The sequence below is a fragment of the Centruroides vittatus genome, unplaced genomic scaffold (genome assembly GCF_030686945.1).
Source record: "Centruroides vittatus isolate TY-2023 unplaced genomic scaffold, ASM3068694v2 contig_417, whole genome shotgun sequence".
Taxonomy (NCBI): domain Eukaryota; kingdom Metazoa; phylum Arthropoda; class Arachnida; order Scorpiones; family Buthidae; genus Centruroides; species Centruroides vittatus.
In genome coordinates this window covers 2,077,950-2,102,387 of record NW_027122227.1, presented here as the reverse complement: position 1 = coordinate 2,102,387, position 24,438 = coordinate 2,077,950, and the positions used below count along the sequence as shown (strand labels likewise).

The 24,438-nt window shown below is 28.4% G+C and overlaps 1 protein-coding gene across 2 annotated transcripts in view; it reads left to right on the top strand.

The window, feature by feature from the left end:
* The first annotated feature begins 10,994 nt into the window (after positions 1-10,994).
* Positions 10,995-24,438, top strand: part of LOC136976677 (A-type potassium channel modulatory protein KCNIP1-like) — an 83,638-nt gene continuing 70,194 nt past the window's right edge. The window contains exons 1-2 of one of the 2 annotated variants that reach the window (XM_067272037.1): positions 10,995-11,406; positions 22,623-22,718. In XM_067272037.1, coding sequence (XP_067128138.1) covers positions 11,301-11,406; positions 22,623-22,718 — 202 coding nt within the window. In that variant the 5' untranslated portion in view covers positions 10,995-11,300. The remainder of the gene's footprint in view (positions 11,407-22,622; positions 22,719-24,438) is intronic. The other variant, XM_067272038.1, reaches the window with a different exon arrangement.

Sequence of the window (24,438 nt, the reverse complement as noted above, 5' to 3'; positions counted from 1 at the left end):
GCGTGTATAAAGGGCATTAATGCTATTAAATTTTGGTTCTTTATTAAAGGTCGACAGAGTAGAGACGTGGAAGGGGTCATGTGTCATATCTCCAGTGTGGTCGGACTTAATAAATATTTTACTCGTTATTAGCATTCACAATCTTATAATATAATCGAGATGGGTTAATAATAATAGTAATACCGTAATAATAATAATGATAAGCTCAGAGTTCAAGCGGTTAAGAGTTGAAATTTGGTACAGTACATAAGAAGGGATTTTTCGAAACTCCTCTCACGGGGGAAGAGGGAGAGGGTTAAAAATTACCCCGAAGAACTCCGTTTCTACCGTACTATTTTAGATGCGGTATTTTGCGTTTTTGTGAAAAACCGAACATACTTTTAGACCCATGTAAAAATTCTCTAATTAGTCTCGGAAGAGAGAGAGGACCTAATTCTTGCCCCCAGTGAAAACGGGTAAAATCGGCTATAATCTAAATATCTTAATCTTCGTTATCGTTACTTTTTACGTGAGAAACTTCTAGCTCATCTGCTAGTTTTTTTTTTGTTTTAATAAAATTCGTCTCTACCCTCAAAATTAAGCTCGAGTTCTAATATGAGAACAGACAGAAAAGGAAATCTTACAAAATGTGAAGCTGATATTTACTATTTACTTGAAATAGTAATTCATATTGACCACTCTTCGAGTTTGGATGTTAAAACGGCAATACTGCACTATCCAGACATTATCCAAAATACAACATTGATTGTCACAGCATTGCCACCAACCAAGTTTAAAATTACTAAATATGATTTAAAAGCTTCAGTGAATGTTGACTTAATAGAAATGATTTTTTTTTTGTAAGGAGTAATTCAGTTTATAACAGAGATGAAAAATAATAAATTAATCAACGTGGCAAAATAGGCAACCTGTTTTTAACCAGTGTAAATGTTATATTTCTCATTCTTGGCTTAGTTTAATGTATCTGTATACTTATATATTGCCCAATATACTCGTATATTATGTACAACATTCTTATTAAACTAATTTGTTTGTATAAGAATGTATTTACTATTTTTATTCATACACGCTTACCAAATACCAACGCCATCATCAAACAAGTCAGTAAATCTGAACTTATATATTCAGTGGATGTATCAAATTTTAATATTTAATTAATTTTTTAAAATTAGAATCGTCGTCATTATTACTTTCCCGGCTGTTATACAGTATAGGCCTGTAACAAAGGAAAAGAATGACGATCAGTCAAAAAATGACTTTCTCAAATTTTTGCTTTTTTGGATTCGGGAAGCCTCGAAACGTAGAGAAGTGCAAACGGATGTTAGGATGTGTACCAACCGATTTAGTTCAACCGTTTCAAGCTTAATAACTCCTTGTTAAACCATCCGACTCCGATTCAAAATCGTGCCTCCCATACAGTCGTACATACAGAAAAAACCCCGAATCTTTCGCATATCTCGACATTTCGAGGTGTCCCGAGTTCAAAAATGCAAAAATTTGGGGTGAAATCATTTTTTGACCGATCGCTACACTTTTCCTCTGTTATATATAACAACAGAAAAGTAAAAATTATCGTATTGACTCATTACTTAGAGGAATATTTTAGCTTTGGAATAAAGAAGTTTCTACGTTATATCTTTATTAGAACTATATTTATTGATGATAATATTCTGAGGTCACGTGATGACGTCAGAATTTTCGGGCCTATTTTGTTAACAACTCCGCCCCTGGTCGGAGTCGTGTAAAAGTCTACCGACTCCACAGCCCTGGTATAAAAGCAATTATTTGTACTTGGACTGACGTATTGTAGATGAAAGAGTTTATTGAAGAGGAAGAAAGTGCCTAAAACAATGATTCTTCTTTTGTGTCTAATCCAAGAAACAGTTAATTGAAAAGGAAGAAAACGTTTAAAACAACAAACTTCTACTTTGAAAAATTGGAAAAAAATGAAAGAAATCAATCAAAAGTCATTTAAACGCCAATTCCAATCAAATTTTTATTAATTAATAAGAGCTACAATAAATGAATTAAATGTCTAAACATAAGATTTATTTCTTTTTTACATAAAAGAAACCCCACAGCACCAGCTTTCGTTGTTTAATTGTCAGCGAGAAAGAAAAACGTTATTTTGTGGTTACAGCAATTAGTCAAGATCTAGTTTATTTCACTATAATAAAACAGACACTCGTAATAGGCATTAAAAGGAATTACAGAGCTGATTTCTTTTCTGTAATCCGAAATAATCTGTTGATATACCGAACATATATCTTTATTTACGGAGATGTATCAGCCGGATAATGACTGTGGTGATTTTGTCATGTGAACTTGAGTAATGTCATCCAGTTTGTTGGGAGATCCCTGTCCCATGTCGTCTAAATGGTGCGTGACGAAGTATCAATTTTCTTAAACGACTTCTGGCACGAATTCCTGCATTTCCTCGACACATTGGGACGAAATGATGCCGACGTGTCGTGATATCTGAAGATTAAAAACACATAAGTCATATTTACCCAGTGATATCTTAATGGAAGTTTAAATAGCAATGTAAAGAAATTACTTCGAAAACTTCCATTTTTATTCTAGCAAATTTTAAATTTGACATGCATTTTTTGTTTTCCTCAATACTTTTCAACTATGTCGAAATATTAAAATGCCTATTAACCCATTGACATTATTATTGTCAATCTAAAATGAGGTTAATTTATGCAAGAGAAATTCCCATTCGTTTTATTCGTACAAATGTTATCTACTCACGTAATCTAAAGTTTTTAACGATGTTATTCTATGTTTTAACGTCCAATAATGTTCATAATAATTTAACTTTGATTTCCTATAAAAATGCAGCACTAGAAAAATAACATACGAAAAGTTAACATCAATCAAACGTGAACGTTAAAGATTTCTGAAGAAAAATTCCACATTTATATCATTTTCTAAAGAAACGGTAAGAAGAAAACTTCGATAACCGAAATTTGATTTTCTTTTCAACTCAAAAATACTTATTACAATCAAAATAAAAGTTTCAATCAGTTGTACAATGCGAAAACGTGTTTAGAATGATATGAGATGAACCGAAAACAGGAGAAGAGAAAAAGATAAAGTCAAGAAATGGCATAATAAAATATTAAATAAGCTCATACGAACGTATATTAATTTTTGCTTTACGTGTAAGATAGTAATTTTTAAAAAATCTTTATGAAATATGACTTTTATGGTTGCTTGATCGATTCAAATCAAAGAAAACAAGGACATAGCTTAGGGCCTATCTATTTTTACTTTTACAGACAATTTTCATTAAGATATACGTGTATACATAATTAATTGTATTTAAAATAGTCTATAACCACGATGGCCAAACTGTGACTCTTCTAGACCCTTATTAGGGCTAGTATATCGGACTTCTACCCCTAAGCAATAAGGGGTAGGGGTGGTGCTTTTCTCCTTCTTCTCTCTCTCTCTCTCTCTATATATATATATATATACACATACATATACATATATACATACATATAGAGGAATGACAGGTTGCGGCTCTCAAGTATATAGCTTAGGTCCAACATAGGATGAGGCTCTCACATATTTTTGATACGTGGTATACTGTCTATAAGTTACGTGTAATACAAGTTAATATATAAGATCGTCAAATACATTAGATGGCACATTCATAAGAATTTTCTTACAACCATCTTTTCTATATTTGTTAAACTGCTGTATATATATTTACGCCATCTTCATACATACTCATATATAATGTACTGTATACTTGCCTGAAGATAATTTACAATTTATTTATTGTTTTTTTTCTCTTAAATATATATCAAAGTATTTATAAAATCACTCATCGAATATTACAGGCTTTAGTAAAAATTCGAAAAGCAGGTGGTCATGTAGGTGTGGTGTCTTCGGATAAAGCTACACCAAAAGTTGTATTAAACTGATCGAAATGTCTGCATCTTTTCATTAATTATGGTGAAAGAATCCGAAAATGACAAGTTTATTGGAGAAAATAACTTTTTATAAACTTTATTAGGCTATAAAAAATATGGACCGGAATTATTGGAATGTTATGAACAGAAGAAATTGAAAAAGTTTGTATCATAAAATAAAATTCGAAGCGATGATCATAATGCGTGTGTAGTTACTTAAAAGAAAATAAGTTAGTATAAAGAAACAGCTAGGATATAATATTAGATTAGGGTTTTAGTCAGGCAATATTGAAAAGTTACAGCTAAATTGAGATTAAGGTAGATTAAATTACAGGAATTAGGTTAAATTCGCATTGTAGTAAGTTTAGATGGAATTCGGATAAATTAGAAATTGAGTTGATCTTCTTGAAATGAAGCTGTCCATTCCAAGAAGATCAACTCAAAACTTCTGATTGCCTCAAATAGGATTACATAGAAAAAAATTTTACTGATTTGCAACTAAAAAATAGAGTAAATAATTCAGTTTAGTATAATATTTACGGTTAAATAATTATAGAAAATGCTAAATCTTATATTGGTATATCTTTATGCATTGATTTACGTTGCTAAATAATGGATAACTGTCACATAGTATCATTGCAGAAAATCATTTCCAACAAGTCAGATTAAACAGAAGCCAAAAAAGAAGAAAAAGAAAAAAACATCTTACAAGTGGATCTACTTTAAAAACATCAGTTGACCTACAAAGCGAACCATCGAACGAATGCCCCATCAATAGTTAGAAAAGTGGCTTCTACGCTCCACTTTTGGACTTGTAAGAATCGTTTGTCATTCTCGAAAGGTCAATCGAGTCATCGAAATGAACTGAGAAGACATGGATACTGGCAAGAATGGGAAGAAAAAGGACAAGAAGAGGTGTGGACGGTATTACATGTCGTTGTTGGATGTATAGGAAGCGGGCATCTATTTCCACCGGATTAATGGGTTGTAAGGAAATTCGATGTGGATTTTTCTAGAAAAGCCACAGTAAAAGTCAATTTATTTTTGCTAAAAAGTATTGAATTTTGAAAAATTTTTAAAACCTCAAATAACTTTCCTCAAAATCCAATAACTACCGTAAAAATAATTAAATAGATGACAAGAAAATCTCGATAGTAAATGAAGTATTGAAGAGTGATTTTTACGCTTTAAGCGTTATAAATCATTAAGCAATAAAATGCATTTATGACTGTAAATATTAAACTAAATATTTTTATGGAGTAATAAAAGTGTGGAGTTATAATTTTCTTATTAATTTATTTATATAAATTAGATTTTTATAAAGTTATATAGATTTATTCTAAATAAAATAGCAGATATTTTGAAGATATAAGAGAAAAAAACAGTATTTTGAAATTTTATATAATAAATTATATCCAAAGAAGAGGAGAAATAGGAAAAGAGTAAAGATGTTTAATAAATTATTCAAAATTTAATAAAGCAGAAGTAAAATTTTTAAATTAAAAGAAAAGACAGAAAAGATGAAGTCCGTAACGTTGTAGAAATTCTTTTTAACAAATTAAAAAATACGTCTTAAATAAAATTAATTTATGTAGAAGTGAACTATAATTAAGTGAAGTTCTGAAAAAAATTATCTACAATTTAGATAGGAAATTCTCTTTTAATATAAGTAACTCGCAAGGGAAATTTACTTCGATAAAGAATTCAGAAATAATCATTTAAAAATAGCGAGTTACTTCGATCTAAATTGGATATTTCGAAAGTTTATCAAAGATCTTTAATAAATTTATGGATGATATGACCTATTATTCGCCTTTAATTGAAAGATCAATACATCAAACATTATTACCGATACAATTTTTCACTCTAATCTGATGAATGCACACGAAAGTCGGTTCTCTTGTCATCTCTTGTTCCCAGTCGACCCCTGAAATAATCCATGTATCGGAGTTCCATGCATGAAGCATCTCACTTGAGTGAATTAAGGATCGAACAGGTGGGGATTCTTGCATCTTCACTGATTCACTTTGTTAAATTCGATCAATAGAGTGGAAGACTTATAATAATTAGATAATACCGTGAAAAATGTGAGTTTAGCAAAAATTTTCACAAGTAGACCTAGAAAAATTCAATTGTTTTAAAATTGTTGGCGTGTGACGAAAGTATATAGCTTTATATTATATTTTCTTACCGTATTGTAGACGAGGAAATTGGCAAAATGAGAAAGAAAATACTGACTAATAGAGAAGAAAAAGAATAAGAAAAGAAAAAAGATGCACTTATCACGAAAGAAAGAGATACCTTAGAAGAAGGATACAAATATATATATATCCAACAGCAAAAGAAATAGGAAAATAAGATGCTTCTGTATTTACTCCGGTGCAAAAAAATCACTCAACTTATTTATTTATCGGTTTAAACATATTTACGTGTTTTTCCGCTTGTTTATACATCCTCAAATTATATTTATTATTTATTAATTATTATCAATTTTTCAGAATATGATTAAATAATTGATTACGACATCTTAGATCCATCAAAAATAATGATATGAATATATTTTTGTGAGTATTAAAAAAAATTCATGTTTTTATCTTGAATCAAACATCACTTTTTCGTTTGTAATACTAATGCAAAAATGATATTTTTGTAAGAACATTTCTTATAGCGATTTACATTTACAAACCATTTTATTGATTTTTCTTCTTTTTTTTTCCTACAATCGTTTCATTTTGTTATTAACTTATGGAGTATGAATCGATAATTCGAATAATATTTTTTAATTTTTAATCATCTAAAAACATTGTCCATTGTAGCATATTTCTCCGTTTAACGATTTAATCTCGTAATTTTTGATTTATTTGCTTCAAGTTTTTAATAATATAATTATAAAGAAATACCTACACGAGTTTAGAAGCCAACGGAAATATATATTTGCAAAAAAGGATAAGGAAATATGATGGAGTTGATATCGCTTTCCATTGAAAAATGGAACGAAGGCGCTGCAAATATATAAAATTATCGAAAATACGTATAGTGTATCCGCATAAAATCTCGACGATAGAACACACGGAAGATGCGTAAATAGTAGCAAAAGCTATGTTTTGGAAAGAAACATATAAACAAACCTTATCTATAACCCAATGAACTCTGACCTTTTGCCTCTTCAGTGTTAATTCTCCGGACCGAAACAGATCGATAGAGGACAACACAACAGTTCCTCTCTCCAGACGGTGCTGTCTCAGCGATGCACATACACGTTTGCTACAAAGACTACACACCTTTACAGGTGCATGTACAGGTGTTAACTCTTATCTGTTAACTTCGACTTTCTATTTCGAGTTACCACAATTGCTGCATTTTTACACCTGCGAGGTATACTGCAAACATTTTTTTCCAATCCCAAATGTTTGCCAAAATGCATTCCAGAGGACATTTTGATAAAGCAACTAGTCTCAACTGGAGGAATTTATTGATTTTTCTTTCGTGGTTTGCTTCAGTACTCGGTGAAATTTTGGATACGCGATGAAATTTTGTTAAAGAAATCGTAAAAAAATTGAAAAAATCTTACTTGAAAATCAAAATTTACTCTCTTTTTTATTAAAATTTCCTTTTTTTTTAGACGTAATAACGCGAATATGTCTGCTTAAAATTTAATGTATCCGTATGAAGATATAAAACGAAATCCCGAGTCGAAAGTAGTGAAACGTAGTTATAATGTAAAAGTTTCTGGCTGTAAACTTCAATCTGGTAAAAATGATTACTTTATTCTGTTTTATCTATTGTAAGACACCACATGTAAAGAATATTTCCAAGTTTCGATGTTTTATTGCTAAAAACATTCCCTCGAATCAGTTATATATATAAAAAAACATATTTATTTGGTCTAACTTAAAATTTAAAAAGTTTTAAATATCGTACATTATACAATTTTTACGTATAATTCTACAAAAAATAAAAGAAAAATTTCTTAAGAGGTGAAATTTATACTTGCTTTCTAACTTTATACTTTTTACGTATTTGTAATTTATTTTAAAAGAAAACAAGAGAAAGTAAAAGCAAAAAAAAAAAAAAAACATTGTACATATTAATCTTGTAAAGCTAGCTTCTACAATAAATGTTTTAACAAAAAAAAAATGAAATAAAATATATTGAGTACATCGAAGCGATTCCAACGCATCACTAAAAATTGCTCTCCTGAATTTGTTTTCTTAAATTTATAGGGCAGAAAATTAAAACGGGGAAACAAAAAATAAGAATAAAAAACATAGAAGTGAACATTTAGGAAAAATATTAACCATACATAATTTTCAATTTTGCTCTTTTTACTGTTAAAATATTACGACGGTATGCCAGGAATGGCCAAGTACTGTAAATCAAGTCGAATTTAAATTCGAAGAGTAATTAAGAAATGTATCATAAGATGACAATTTGATAATATTAAACGAATAAGATAATATTAAATAATACATAATCTAATACTGTATGACGATAATATAATATCAAATTTATCAATTTATGTTATCAGATTTGATCGATAATTTTTCCAAATTATTCTGGAAGAAACTGAAAATTTTACGTGGTTTTCTGACATCTTCAATCTAATTTTTATAACATTCCATTTATTATATTATAATTGTAGCCAGTCTGTACACAATTTCTGCTTAGAGAGCATTAAGAAATAATATTTTTTCCTAATTTTACACCCCAAGAAAAATTTGTTATTCGGGTTCCATAAATCGATAATTTTATCTGTTGCATTTACCATTGACCCTGTCGAAAAAAAGCTGATATTTTGTACGTGAATTTACTGGCCTCAGACAGGACAGCTGCCTAATTTATTAGTTTCGTTTTTTATGAATAAAATACTATAAAATTAATCTAAATTATCCATATTTGCCGTATATTTCTATACACGAAATTTACGACTCGCTGTTAATTTTAAAATTTATTATGTTAATAGCGATATAATAGAATAAAAATATAATAAAAAACTACAGTAAAAACATGTTATATACGTTAAATTTTTTAAAAGTTTTTTTTTTATTATTAATTTAGGAAGAACACGAGAAAATTTCGACATTAAAAAATTAATATTGCGAACAAAGTTACTCTTAAAAAACGAAATATAAAATTTATATTTAATTTATTTCGATAAATATAAAATTTTAAAACCTTACTTCAATAAATATCTTGGATTTTTTCCATAAGCACTTATAAAATATTAAATTTTATTTATCAATATTTTCCTAATACATTTTTATACTATATTTTTTTTTAAAATAATTTTTTATAATAATAAATTAATTAATTTTATTTTAATAACGTTTAATATTAATGATATTTCAAATTTACAAATTAATTTTACTCATAATTTATATTAAATAATAAAAAAAAAGTCTTTTTTAAGAAAAGTTTATAATAATTAAATAAGATATTTTTAGAATTATTAATAGCTTTTAAAATGATAGAATGAAAAATTATACAAGCAAAAACATTATCGATTTAATACGGAAGTGTAAGAAGGTAAAGAAAAAAGGCTGCGCTTCCAATTTATTAGAGTGCGTTAAGACAAGCGATGCGCCGAAGCGACGCGACGCGAAGCCAAGCTTAAGATATAGTTAAATATCAACGAAATTACGGAATAAAAATTGAAATATAATCGGAATAAAGTAGTCGAGATTTTCCAACCGTCGCGTCGCCGTTATCGATAATATTTTAAGTAAAAATTTAATAATATAGATATATATCTCGTGTATTATAACAGGAGAGAACAGGAATTGCTGTGTTTTTTTCCCCCTTTCCTTTACATAATATTATCGGAAAACGGAAGCGAAGAATGATTTGTTTTAAAGAAATACTGATCGATGCCAAGAGTGGTTTCAAGAAAACTGTTGATTCCGGCAGCAAAAAGACAAAAAAAAAAAAAAAATTGGACAAGAGTGTACTGCTCTTGTCAGGAAATCTATACATTAATAAAATTTACTTTGAACAATTAAATATAAACAAGCCACAAAAACAAAAAATCGAGACGTGTAATTCTCTTATTTATTTTTTTAAATAACACCTTCAACTCTTTTATTTATAGATTTTATTCTTACAAGATATAAACTTATTTTACCAAGCTTAAAATTTTTATGCATTTATCCAATTACAGAATATATATATATAATATTTAAAATTAGAAAGTAGAGATTTAAAAATATCCCTAAAATCTCTTACCTTGTATTGTTATTTAGGGATATCTTCGTGCATATAAATACCAGCAAGAGAAAATATTTTCGAACGGAATTCTTAAGAATATTTTTAGAGTACGTGTTTGTTTAGGGGAATTTTTTTTTTAAGGAAATTGTGAGGGAAATTGCGGGTAATTTTAACAATATATAAATTGCATTTCTTAATTTAAAAATTATATAATTTATTTATTTATTTATTTAATATAAAAGAAATAACTGGAAATGTTTTAAGATATATAAATTAATTTTTTTTTTAATGTATAAGATAATCAAAATTTTTAAAACTTTTTAATTATGTTGTTTTTGGCTTATTTTATGTTTTCTTTTTTCCTACCCTTAAATTATTATATTCGTTTAGTTTTTAGATTTTTAAAATAACTTGAATTTTTAATGATAAGAGTATATTTTGCAAATATTTAAAAAATAATAATAATAATTCATTAGAATTACTAAATTTTTAATGTGTAGACGATAAGAAACGAAGTAGAAGAAAATTTAACGGCATTTTCTTGTATTTACGTTAATATTTAGGAAGAAAATGTGCATACGAAATATCAAGCAACACTTGTTCTCACCTGTTTAGCTGCATGTGTACAGGTAGGAGTAGGAACAGCGCGTTTAGTAGAGGTATCATTAGAATTGAACATTAATTTCATTACGATGAAAAAAAAGGCAATAGAATGAAATCAAAATATATTTAAGACTGTAGAAATATTAATAATATTCAATCGATACTGTTTCCTCATCTACACGCAATCGAACCCCGACTGGGCATGCTCTCTGTGACGTCAGGACGAGGAATGGTTTGCCAAATCAGTCAGCTCTCATTCACAATCCTACTCACAGCGCTGTGGGTAGGTGCGTTTGTCGAAGCGCAGACCGTAGAGACGGGGGATGTGCCTTTACTTCTCCCCCGCTAAAAAGAACAGTTTTTCTTTTTTGTTGTTGTTGTTGTTGTGCGGGGTGCCGGAAGGAAGGCGATGTATACTTAACATTAAAGGATAGATAGACGGTGTGGGGATGCGTCGAAGGCATTGAATCTGTCAAGGACGAATTTCGTCTTTCTATTCGAATACGTGTTTTTAGACAATCATCGTTCTCCTCGGAGATGATTGTCTCCGGGATGTAGAACAATAGTATGGCTGCTAAGAACGATTCCGAACAGACTAGCGGGAGTGACAACGGTGCTCGTGCGAAACAGTACGACATGGCTAAATCTCCGGATGTGCTCAGCCCTATCGATGGTAAGTAAGCCTTTCTTCTAACTCTACACGTTTTCTATAATATAATCCTGTGCCAATGGATCAGTTTGAAAAATTTTTCACCCGTTGGATTCGGTAGCATTTGATTTTTCCCCCCCTCTCCTTCAATGTACGGAAAGCGTGTGTAAGAACCTGTGATGAAGAGTACCTGTAGCGCTACGGTATTTCGATTGAAAATTTCCACTGGAAAATCATTAATAATTAATGAAATAACCCAGAAAATTTCGCCAGACGAGAATATTCGTCAATGAAAAGTGGAAAAAATTGTGTAATTCGTCAATAAAAAAAAGCACTTATAAAAAAAAATCTTTAAAAAATTTAATATTTAAAAAATTCTAGTTAAAAAGTAATTTACCTCTTTAAGATACGCCAATAATTAAATTATACCTGTTGATTTTCGTTATACATGATATCATTTTTGATTAGTAATATAAAAAGCGAGACGACCAACTGATTTTAAGGTGTATTTATAGAAGAATTTTACGTTAAAATCTTAAAATAAAACACAATTTAATTAATTATATATTGTTTTCTTCGAAATGTAAAATGTTTTTCTTTTAAAGAGAAACAAACTGTAAGCACGAAAAGAAGTTATTTACGAAAGACGACTAAGAACAGTTTGATTTATAAATATATTAAGTATGACTAAGCTTCATTGCTTTTGGGTATCCACAATTCCTCGTAGCGTGTGTATTGGGAAAAAACCAATTATTGTATACGAATAAGAGTTTCCTAGCGATAAATATTTCAAGTGTGTAAATGCACATTACGTCTTTGATGAGTGAATAAAGCGAAATTGGAATATTGGACAGCGGAGCATGTGACACTAAGAGGACATTAACTAGTTTTATAGGGGATATATTTCTTGCGTGTTTTCTACTGCACATAAAAGGACTTCTAGATAAATGCTGAATTTTTTAATATAACTGAACCATTTCTAATGTTGGATTTTTATATGTAATAATGAGAAAAACCTACTCTTACGTACGTTACTGTTTAGATTAATATAAGAAATTCCTTATATATATATATACATAAAGGGCTTTTATATTCGAAAAGATATGGATATTTTTTTTTTTTGCTTTCTAATAATACGAGCTTACAGTATGTGACACAGACATATTGGTTTATGGAGATGCCTGGTAACTAGTGCAGAAATTATTGAAAATGTACTGTACAGAAAAATCGTTGTAGTAACGTTGCGATGTAAACGAGCTATTTTCTACGATATAATTTAAAGTAAAAAAGCCTAGTTATAATAGATTATATTTCTAAGCACAATTAATCATTTTATATGAATTTCTGAGAAAATTCCAAAAAATTCAATCGTTCTCCAATTTGAAATTGAATAAATGTTTGACTTTTTTTTTTTTTGGAAAAAAAAATATATGTTTCCTTCGAAAGTAAATTGGATTTAAACTTAAAAATTACACGATGATAAATGGAATATGTCAAATAATATTTGGAAAATGCAAAAAAAAGGACATTCGAAGCAAATAGTTTCTCCGTAATTTTCGAATAGCTTTTCTCGTTTGTTACTGATGTAACGCTTGTAAGAAATTTACATATTTACGTATTACGTTACCGTAAATATGCATATTTGTGCTAATTTTATAGAACGCACGATGAGTGAAGAATACTTGGCAATGAGTGATAACAAACTACCGTAAAATAATCTCTCGAAAAACTCTGCAACAATCCGAATGTTTATAAATATAAATTTAATAATTTATTCCTATACAAAATCGGGAACGTATTGAGTTACGCAGCCGAATTTGTTTGGCGTATTCAAGAATAAGTCAAAAAATTTGATTTGAGCTGGATGAAAAATAAATAAATAAATAAAAATCGTAAGCATTTTCTACTACAAAATACATAGATTTGTTATAAAAAAAGTGACAATAAAGTCAATTTTTTTTTTACTATTCAAAAAATTTTTTCGAGGAAACTCATAAAAAGTTGGCAGAAGAACAAAATTTACTAGAAAGGCGTCTAAATCTATTTTTAGTGAAGACAAAAATCACATTTCTAACCAATCTTCATTAATTTTACAAGAAAAAACAAACGAATTACACACAAATAAAGATAAATACGGCATAATCATTCTTGAATCTCATCATTGTATTCCCTTACACATGCCTATTTTTAAAGGACGATCGAATTTACAATCTGTATTATGTACTTAAAACACATCAAATAATCGTAAAATTATTGACCTACATAGATAAAGTTGAATATTATTAACAAAAAAAAAAAAAAAGGGAGTAAAATTTAATAAAAATAATTTTAGGGAAACATCTTTATTAGACCAGCGCGTAATTAGTAGATTATCAATAACAGAAGGCAAATGATCGTGGGCGAAAGACAGCCATTGTCTTATTAATGTTTATAATACAGGCATTATCCATTTTGGACCGAGAATATTAAAATTACACGCAAAGCATGCTAACATGGTTATATGAGGTTTAATGAAATCGATATACTAGACACATATAATCGATGTCTAGCGTGTCACATGACCAATTGAGTAACTATCGATCATTTAGTACGGAAATAGTATATATCCAACATATAATGTTAGTCGATACTTCCATATTTGAATATGTTAATAGAGATTTAAGCAGTAATCACATGAAACAGCTGTTTTGTGTCTTACTCGGTAGGATTATACCGAGTTAATTTCATTATTTTCGTATTAAATTTATTTTAAAATGAAACCATGTCATAAACGATATAGACCGTGGGATAAAATTTATGGGAGATGCGGAATTCGCTGGGATTTCGGTTTGAATGAAATTGTTTCGGTTGAAGAACACTTAGCAAAACTGTGAAAAATTATATATACTGTAATCAATTAACATTAATCTAATAAAGTAAGTTATATCATTATTAATGATCAATATTATGTTAAATATTAATCATTTATTATTTTATTATTTAGAAAGATCTATATTGAACTATTCTGCTAATCCATACTCCATTTCTTCAATTGTAAACGATTTAAATCCATTTATGCCAATGAAAACGATGGTCAAAGATCATATCGAAGTTACGAAAAATTTTTGAAAATTGAACCGAATAATTAATCCGTAACTTTCAAAAATAGAACAAGTCTCTCATTAACACTTGTAAGTGATTACATGCCTTCAGATTTCAGTTAATTTAAACCCTAGAGAACTAAAAATTCGATTAAATTTCCTCGCACGCAGGTTCTAAACCACAAAAACCACAAATAACGACTTCGTTATTAAACGATTATCTGTGATAATTAGATTATTTCGTGTATATTACGAGAACGAAAAAGGAGGTATTAGACTTATAATATTTTACAAAAGATCATCAATTACTGAAATACCCAAAGTAGAAAGACAGAAAAGGCAGAAACAATATCTAACATTCATCCTTTGCATTGCGTGATTGATAGATCTCATGACATTGAATTATCTGCGGGATGTATATCAATCGTAAACCAGAAATAGCTAGCTGATTTTTTAATCGGCAATTTATTCGTACAGAAGGCCAAAAGAATGTTTTAAAATTTCTTATTTTAACAGCAAATATGAATTTTTTATGAATTCTCTAATCTGATTTTATTGGGTACGATAATATATAAACGGACATATGGGATTTCCTGTTCGATTATTATGATTGAAAAGATAATTTAATGTAGCTAGAAACGTATATAACCGTAGCGTATACACGTTAGTCCGGCTTTAATTATTTATTAAAATTAGTTTTAACGAGTTTAAAATCCTCTGTAAACTGGGAGTTTTCACAATTTTTAAATATGAAAATTGTACTTAATTTACTCTAATTAAATTAATCACAAATTCTAGAAGCTCCACCGAAAAGTTTACTACAAACTCCACCCTAAATATAACTATTAAAGTTAAGATTCGGCTCCACCCAAAATATACCAAGATTCCTTCGAGCATCTTTTCCAACTCAAAGGCGAAAATTATCTTAATTATAAAGATCGCTCCGCCCGAAATCGATAGTTTAACTTTTAAAACACGTCCAGACTTTACACAGTTTATAAAACAAGTGAAAAAAAGTGTTTAGAAAATAAACAGATATCTCGAATTTAAAAAAGAAAATTACATTTGTTTAAAATCATAAATGCCTAAGAGATAAAAGAAACGTTTTTAGTAAAAGAAAAGTATAAGAATAAACTCTAAGAATATTGCATTGTATAAGAAAATGCTTGGAGAAAAATATATAATTTATTTTCAGTAAAACGGATTTAGTTATATTAAAATAGTTATAAAGTTTTTTTCGGAAAATAATAAAAAAAATCCGAATCTTTTCACGCTCGAATACGTAATATGATAAAATCGACGAATAAAGAAAACTTATGAATAAAAATCGGATTCGTCGTTTATCTCGAGTTTGAGCAATGCCCGATATTTGCATGTAAATAAATTTTGTTGTAAAAATAGCTCGGGTCAACTTTATTAAAAATTAATATAAAAAATTCGATTGGTAAAATTTGCATTAGAAAAAAAGGGGGAAGCCATCTTTGTTAATTGCTCGTATCTTTCTGGCTGCGGAGGTAAATCTATTGCGCTTTTTACAGACGGAAATTCCTGCTGAATCGTTCTTACGAGGGAAAGTTTCCTATATAATAAGCTAAGAAGAAAATTCTTCCATTATATATAATGGATAATTGCCTACTTTGCGAAACAGAATCGTTCTCTCAGCCAAACAAAATGACTTATATCGTTAAGATACGAAGCTGAATTGCATTTTCACATTATTTATTAATTTTCATAAATGTATTTAATAATAATAAAATTTTATATCGATGTATTTTCTCCCGAATTATTGTTCGGTTTACGGAAGTAAAGCAGAAGTTGTTTTTTCCCCCGCTAAAGCGAGAGGGAGAGGAAGTTAATATGTGGTTGTGAAGGAAAACTTTGGCAGAGGATGAGAATTTCGAGAGCGTGTTCAGAAAATACTCATCTTTTGCCAGTATTTAGAAAAGTTGAAAGCTAAATGTAGGAAAAGAGAGATACGAAAATAGCTTTCGGGCAAATTAAAAATATTACAAATGCCCATTTGCAATTTTCGAAATCGCCATTTAGCTTACAATTCGAATAAGAATGAATCTTGGGAATTGCCCATCTATCGTCATTCTGTTCGTGTTTATCGAATCGAAACCGCGGAACACGACCTGAACTTTAAATTCCGGCGGAAAAAATAACGGAACTTACAAACTAGAAGAGGTTTTTTTTTTTCCGCCGACATAAAACATCACTGTCGATACCGTAATCCAGAAAAATAAGATTAGGATCTATTGGAATGTCGCGAGGGTCACCCTGACAGATGACTTCGAGTATATCTGAACTTTTTTATTATTATTTTTTTTTACTTTTTATCTGCGGTGATAGAAGAGTTAATTGATGCTAGAACTGCTGTCCAGAAGACGTTTCTCATTTTGTTACATGCAATAACGTTGTCTACTGCACTTGGAATTGATAACGGTTGCGAACATGTCCCCTATCTACTTGTCACTGGCTCTGTTGGTGTCCGATATATATATATAAATATATATGTTTTATTATAAAATATGCTGCACGAGAGCCATTTTAAAGAGATTTTTATGCTTTAACGCGTTCGGTGTCTGGAATGTATTATAACGAAGACTACAAAGACGTGCATTTTAATCATTCTGTTATGGATCGATTACTAAAAGCCATTTATGTTACATATACCAATTCCCATGCGAGATTACGCATTCGTATCGTTTCATTTATAGTGCGATATTTCAACGAGTATTTCACAGAGCTTAAAAATGAATTACGTCTTTTTTTTCAAATACAATAAAAGAAAACAAACATTATAAATAAATTAAAGAGACGAGTAAATGTATACAAAATATGCCATATTATAATGCAGATTATACATTTTAAAACTAGAAGAAGATTATATATTATTGGCTTCAACATTCAAACCTTGACCCCATTTTTTATGCGCTTATATTCTACTTTCTACTTCTACCATTTTTTTGAATCTGTCAAGGCATTTCAGATGGCATTTTCCTAAGAAGTTTTTCCACAAATAGAACAAAAATGTGCATCGATTTAAAGGAAAGCAAAATGTATAGATTTAATCGCTTCCTAAATAATAAAGCGATTTCTTTTTAAAATAATATTTTTGGCAATTTTACAGCCCGAATAAATTTATGCATCTTAAAAATATGTTTAAAATTTATATATATATACATAAACAAAATTTATCTTTCTGTTTTTTACTTAATTATAGAAATATTTTAAGATTTTTTTAAACTTGAAACACAGTAATCTCTAGGATACTTTTCTACTTTTAACTGATGTAAAAGTATTCGTATTTTATTTTATTTGCCTTATAAAATGTATTTTAATTTGTATCTATAATAATTACATTATAAATAATAAAAATGTGGAGTTAATAAACATCTATTTAACGCAGAAAATTCTCTAATATTACATTAAACGCATTCGATTGCATTGAAAAATTTTAATTTGAATAAAACACGAAGGTTTGTTAAACAGAATTTAAATAAATATATATATATATATATATATATATATATATTAATTAATTATCTTTTTAAAAAATGGCTGAATTTAATCGATTTTAAATTATATTATTCGTTATGATATTAAAGGAAATCGTAACAGTAAAAATTGCATTTTATCATGCATTATAGTTTTACAGTTATCGATTTTTCGTATTTACCGTTAGAATTTACCGTTTTAGGAAATTTTTATCGTTGGTAAAAACATCCGAAGGTCTTTTTATGTTGATAAAAATATTTATTCAATTACCGAAAGAAACAAATCTGTTATGTAATATGAAACGATATTTTATTAATGATAAACAAACAGTTGTGTAGCACGGAAATTTTTCTGCTTTTATGTTAAAAATTGTACTGAATAAATGACAATTTTAGGAGAAAAGTAAGTTATTTTCCTCTTTCATATTCTTCGAATGTATTGACACTTTACCTTTATTACTGTATCGTGGAGCGGTACAAGTGCATCTCGACGTGCATTTTCCTGTTATTATCCCATAAACATTCCAATATTCTTAAAAGGGTATTCTTAGAAAATTGTCTTAGGCTGTTTTGAACAATATCCTTGAAATATTTTATAATTTTACATCGACATTTTCGATATCGCCAAACTGTTCTGTTGTCGGTTACGTAACTACCACTTTTATTCCTCAAATGGATAATTTGTAAGGATAGAAAGGGATTATATTTTGACGTATAAAAATCATCTTTTTTTTCATTGAAACGATGTTCGATTTATCAACAAACAAGTTCTTATCGACCACCGCAACTGGTGTGGAAAAGCAGTCAATACAGTTGTGTAAACATTTTCTACCGCTTACGTCTGGATTTTATAGGAAAGTGAAGCACCGTTATAAGATAAATAGAAAAGTCTTTACGCAATTATAAATCATTTATCAGATTATGCATTAATCAGTGTTTCATCCTTCAACGATTGAGGTCACTCCTGCAATTATCGAGTTAAACAGGTGCATCTCCACCACGGATATTTCCAATTAATCGACTCTCCTCAATAAAGAACAAACACACGTTTGACCAGAAATTGGGTTGTTGTTCTTCTTTTTTTTTTGGTGTTTAATCTCTTAAAATATGTTAATTTTCTCTCCGAATTAGAATTATCGACATAAAATCGAACGTGTTGTTGTTGTTTTTATTTATTAATGTTGGAGTAAAATTTGATATAAGAATCTACGAATTGGATCGAGAATTGATATCTTTACGTCAGGAAATTTAGTTCAAAATGTAATTTTGAAATAAGATTTTTTTTTATCACGTAAAAAAACCGCTAACTTCGCTACTTTAATGCATAAAAGTTTGATCCAAAGAAGAAATGCCGAAGTGTGCCACGTAAAAAGAAAGCTTATCATTAATTCACAACCTTCGGTAGTTAGAAGCCTTCACGATTCGCTATAATGTCCTATTTTTCTTTTTTTCTTCCTTTATAATTTTTGTGGTGGATATTATCAAGAAAACTTTAGAGAAGAAAATATAATGCCTATTCTTCTTTTTTAACCCAAAAAAAGTGGAATATCGAAAAGACTCCTAAGGGAATTTTAAAAAGAGAATGTATATCTTAACGTTTAAGAAGCAAAGGGAACTCCATGTATGCCACAAAGGTTTAAAATTTTCTTTGTTGCATCTGGGGAGACATTTAGGAACACTTCAAAGGTCGTTCTAAATGTTTTTTTGGATAAAATTTATTGAATTGTGATAAAGTATTCGCTCGATATTTATTCTGTTGATAAAAATCACTTTGCTGATAAAATTTCGGTTATACAAAAAATATTATATTTACTTACATTAAATATGCGAAATATAATATATGAAAATACAGTAAGTAACGTCAGCTTGCTAGACGTAATAAATATTTAATAATAAGACGTCATATTGTTCAACGTGTGTAAACACAAGAAGAAAACAAGTCTTCATGTATACATATTTTATTCAGCTTACTGAACTTACATTTATCTATATTATTAATATCTGTCTCAACTTAATTATTTAATTATGAAAAAAAACATTAATTATAGAAGTCTGACATCAGTATGATATTCTATACATGGATTTATTTACAAAATTAACGCACATTCGGCGGAGCTTTTTCTTCTTAATTACATTCATTCAACATTATTTAAGTTTAAACGTAAAAAACTACTCCTCCTGTTGCTATTTATTTTATTTTTTCTAATTTCGTAACGTTGGTCAAGTACAATCGAATGTTAAAGAGTGCAAAAAATTTAAGATGGCTTCTCTAATGATCTAAAAAAAGTATTGAATTAATCTGATAATTTTCAAATAAATAGCTTTGGTTCGAGAATTGATTCATTTATTTATTTATACATAAATGATAAGTATTAATAATTATAATAATTGTTAATACACGAAACTATGAGAGAGTTTTTTAGTATAATACAACAAGGAAAAAATTGTAGTATGAATTACTTCATTACTTGAAGCTGAATAGATACAATTGATAGCATTTTTAGTACTTAAATAAGATAATTTAAGTTAGAGAAAAGCAATAATTACATTTATAAATGATTGTATGATAATTTGCCACACAAATGCACCTGCATACAGATGTTACCTTTGCACACCCGCGCTAATAATAAACCATAAAGTCTGGATATCTGCCACAAATTACGTAGAAAATGTAATGTTGACTTTTAAGAAATACTTTTTTTTCTTAGTTTTATTTTCGATGCGTTTTCTCCCGCAGTTCCAGAAGTTATTTTCGGTAGAAATTATAATAATGCTAATCTTTAACGTGGTGCTGATTGATCAATTAATGAATGTTCACCAGGGAATAATCTCGAGATGAATAATGAATGTAAAAAAATCATCGACACTACGCTGATTGAATGATAAATGTATAAAGGTAAGGATTATTAAAGATAAAGAAAATAATTCTATTTCGTTTCTTTTATTATTATTTTAATAATTATTTGAGAAATTAAAACTGAAGTTGGGCGATCGAACGAGAAATATATCTTTCTATGTTAAACTCGAGCAGTTTTATATAAAGATTGACGGATAATTAATGATAATTTAATGATAAATATTAAAAAAATGCGTTTACATTTTTAGAAAAAGTCGTGATATTGATGGAAAGATAGCTATTCAAGGTCGAAACTACATTCCTTTACACATAAGAATATAAAAATTGATCTTCGAATAATTTTAACTGATCAAAATTTGCAAGCTCAGATCAAAATGTTCACTTTGTGTTTATATACAGATAATAATATGCAGAATAATTTTAAATAAATCCCTATCTTTTTTAGGCTAAACATATTTATATCGTTTTTTTCAGTCGTATAAAACTTTAATGTATATATATTTTTTATTTTAAAAATAAATAAATAAATTTTTCCCCTAAGTTACAGAAATATTAATATGTATATAGTATAAATTACAAGCAAAAATGCTTTTATACGGGCAAACAGCCAAAAATTCCATTCACGACATCAATAGCCTCTATACATTTTTGAATTTATAAACATATTTTAATTTCTAAAAATAATTTTTATTTAATAAGTTTAATTTTTAAAAATTAATAAATAATTAAAAATATTATAACCATTCGATGTTAATTATTTAGATAATTAATTACATTACGGTAACGAAAAGACATAATTATAGACGATTACTATAATTATATTTAATGTGAAGAACACAGCTAGTGAACATTGTAAACTTATCGTTGATGAACGTGTTTAACACTTATAATTTTGTAACAGTTATATAAAAATATCGAAGGCCAATACTGTAGATAGATAATTTCGGGTATAATATCTATATAAATTTATTTTTATTTTATTTTTTCTGACTGCTTTACAAGGATAAAGTGGCATTTTTGGAGAGAAAATGTCTTCAGAATCTGCGACTGTCATTAGTGGATGGAGAAAGATTAACTTTACTTTGTTTCCTAGTAAATTCTAGTATTAAATAGTCGGAAATAGTGTTTTAGGTTCCCAAGAGTATAAAACTTTCTTCTTTAAGTAGCTATACACGTACTTTTGCATTTAAGCGAATTGCAACAACATATATATATATATATTTATATTTTTTTTCTTTGCGGAGGTTTGCTCTTAATAGTTTTCTGTTAACACTTTTCATATATTAAAGTAATATTTAAAATAATTAAAAACGTTCTCCAAGTCTTCATTAGTTTTAATTATAAAACTTTTAAATAAAAGTAATTTATTATGTAGTTTTCAACAGGGATGAATGAAAAAGGACAAAAGAATAGGTAAATTCATCAACATGCAATATTTCTGTGTACAGTAACCAAGGTACTAACTTAAATAATTCGTTTGTTCTTTATTTTTATTGATAAATCTTTAAGAAAATGTAATTTATAATTGTATAATGGTTTCTCCTCTGTTCTAAGACATCATACCACAAATGTTATATAATCGAATGTATATATTTTAAATCTCTATGTAAACTATTTAATAATTTATTCTGTAATTTGTAATAATCAATATGACTATCTAGTTATATTAATTAATAATAAAGTTCTGGATTGAAATGTAAAAGAATTGCATGGGCTACCACCTACGGAAACAATTATTTATGGTAATAATTAAGAAATTATTATTATCATTATGAATGTTATTAAATGAAATTATCATTCTAGGTACTGCTTCTGCTGGGTCAACCTTCCTGAGTGGGTTTACGATGTTCTCAGAAACCCACAATGAAGGAAGGAATGCTGCTGAGGATTCCCTCTTAGGTTAGTTCTATCCTTCTTTCTTTCATTTCTTACTATTTTTTTTCTCTCTTTTTTCTGTTTATTAACGTAATTCATTTACAATAAATATAAGAAGAACTATTTAGCTGGCATAATTTCAAAATTATGCCCGTTAACTAGTTTTAAATTATAAAAATATAAGTGAATTGCGCTAAACAATTTTTTGCACTGTTTATGTGTATAGAAACTTACCTTTTTTATCTTTCTATCTGTCCATATTAGTCACCGGATATCAGGAAAAAATATATATTTATAATAGAAAATTACCGTAAAAAAAGTCCTGTTTGCTGCACTTACCTAAACTTTTGTTTTATAAAAATGCACTTTCCTCGCATCCCGTAATATTCTTTAAGTTCTGGTGACTGATATATTTTGATCACTTACTCCTATTTTCACTTATTCTTCAACTAACCTGCTTTCACTTTACGCTACTCTTGGCTTTATTGCTTAAAATTTATTCATCAAAATTCTTCAAAGTGGTTTCGAAAATAATTTACGAATAATATTTATAAGTATTTGATCCATTGTCAAATTCCGTACGCAGCGCCGAATGGATGATGTTACTAAGCAACGCATCACTTACATTGCCCAGAGGCCTCGAGAGCATCTGTGACAATATAAATAATAGCATTGCTAACGTATCGTGAATTTCAACATATTGAAATAATTCTTTATTCGTATACATTTTCTGTAAAATATATTCCAAGTTTTGTGTAAGAACGTGCAACGTTTCTACATTTATCTTCTATTATTATTTATTCATAATTATATCGTGAGCAACATGAATTTTAACTTATACTATATACAACACTGCAAAACGTTCGGTTGATTGATCAAAAATAATAAAAAAAATCGAACAGATAAAAAAGTTGTCAATATATATTTCTCCTTCCTTCTGAATTTTATCGTTTTCCTGAAGAGTCCTCTGCGTATAATGAAGATGATTGATGCTCAGGATGAATTTTTCTTTACATTTTGTTCTAAAAATCCAACATATAAGCTCAACACTCGAGTCGCGAAGTTCAATATTTTAAACGACGAATTTTCGTTCGTTTCTACAGTAATTGGTAATTTAAATATGGCAAAATGTTGCCTTTGTATTCGACTCGTTGGAAATTGTTTCTCTTGCGACATATTCTGTAATCAAAGTAAAACAAAACATAACAGAGGAGCTTAATGAAGCGTCTAATGCAGGAGTAGAAGCTTTGGAGCATTTTAATTACAAGAAAGACTGTTTTTTTTTTGTTTGGTTACTTGATTTAGGAGTTTCGTAATTAGTAATTTATATTAAGAATAAATTTAAAAATTACATTTTAATACACAATAGTTAGCAAAATAAACAAATGTAGGCTTCTGGTCATGTTTCATTAAATAAATTTGCATTATTATTCCCATTAGAGAATTGCGAATGCTAAAATCTCGTAAGTTTTGTTGCTTTTTTTTAACGTTAAAGATTTAAAAAACTGTTTATACACATAACAACATTCGAAAGTGTAAGTTTATATGTTTACATTTGTTAAAAAATAATACAAAAATTTGTAAATTTAAAATGCAATTTATGAAATTTAATAAATCTCATCTGCGAGATGAAAATAACGTAAGCTTGTACTTAGAAAGTATCTTGATATTCAATTTAAATATAAAAATGGTAAAATATTTGTTAGTTTATAAACATAAGTTAATTTTAAAGCATTTTTCCCTT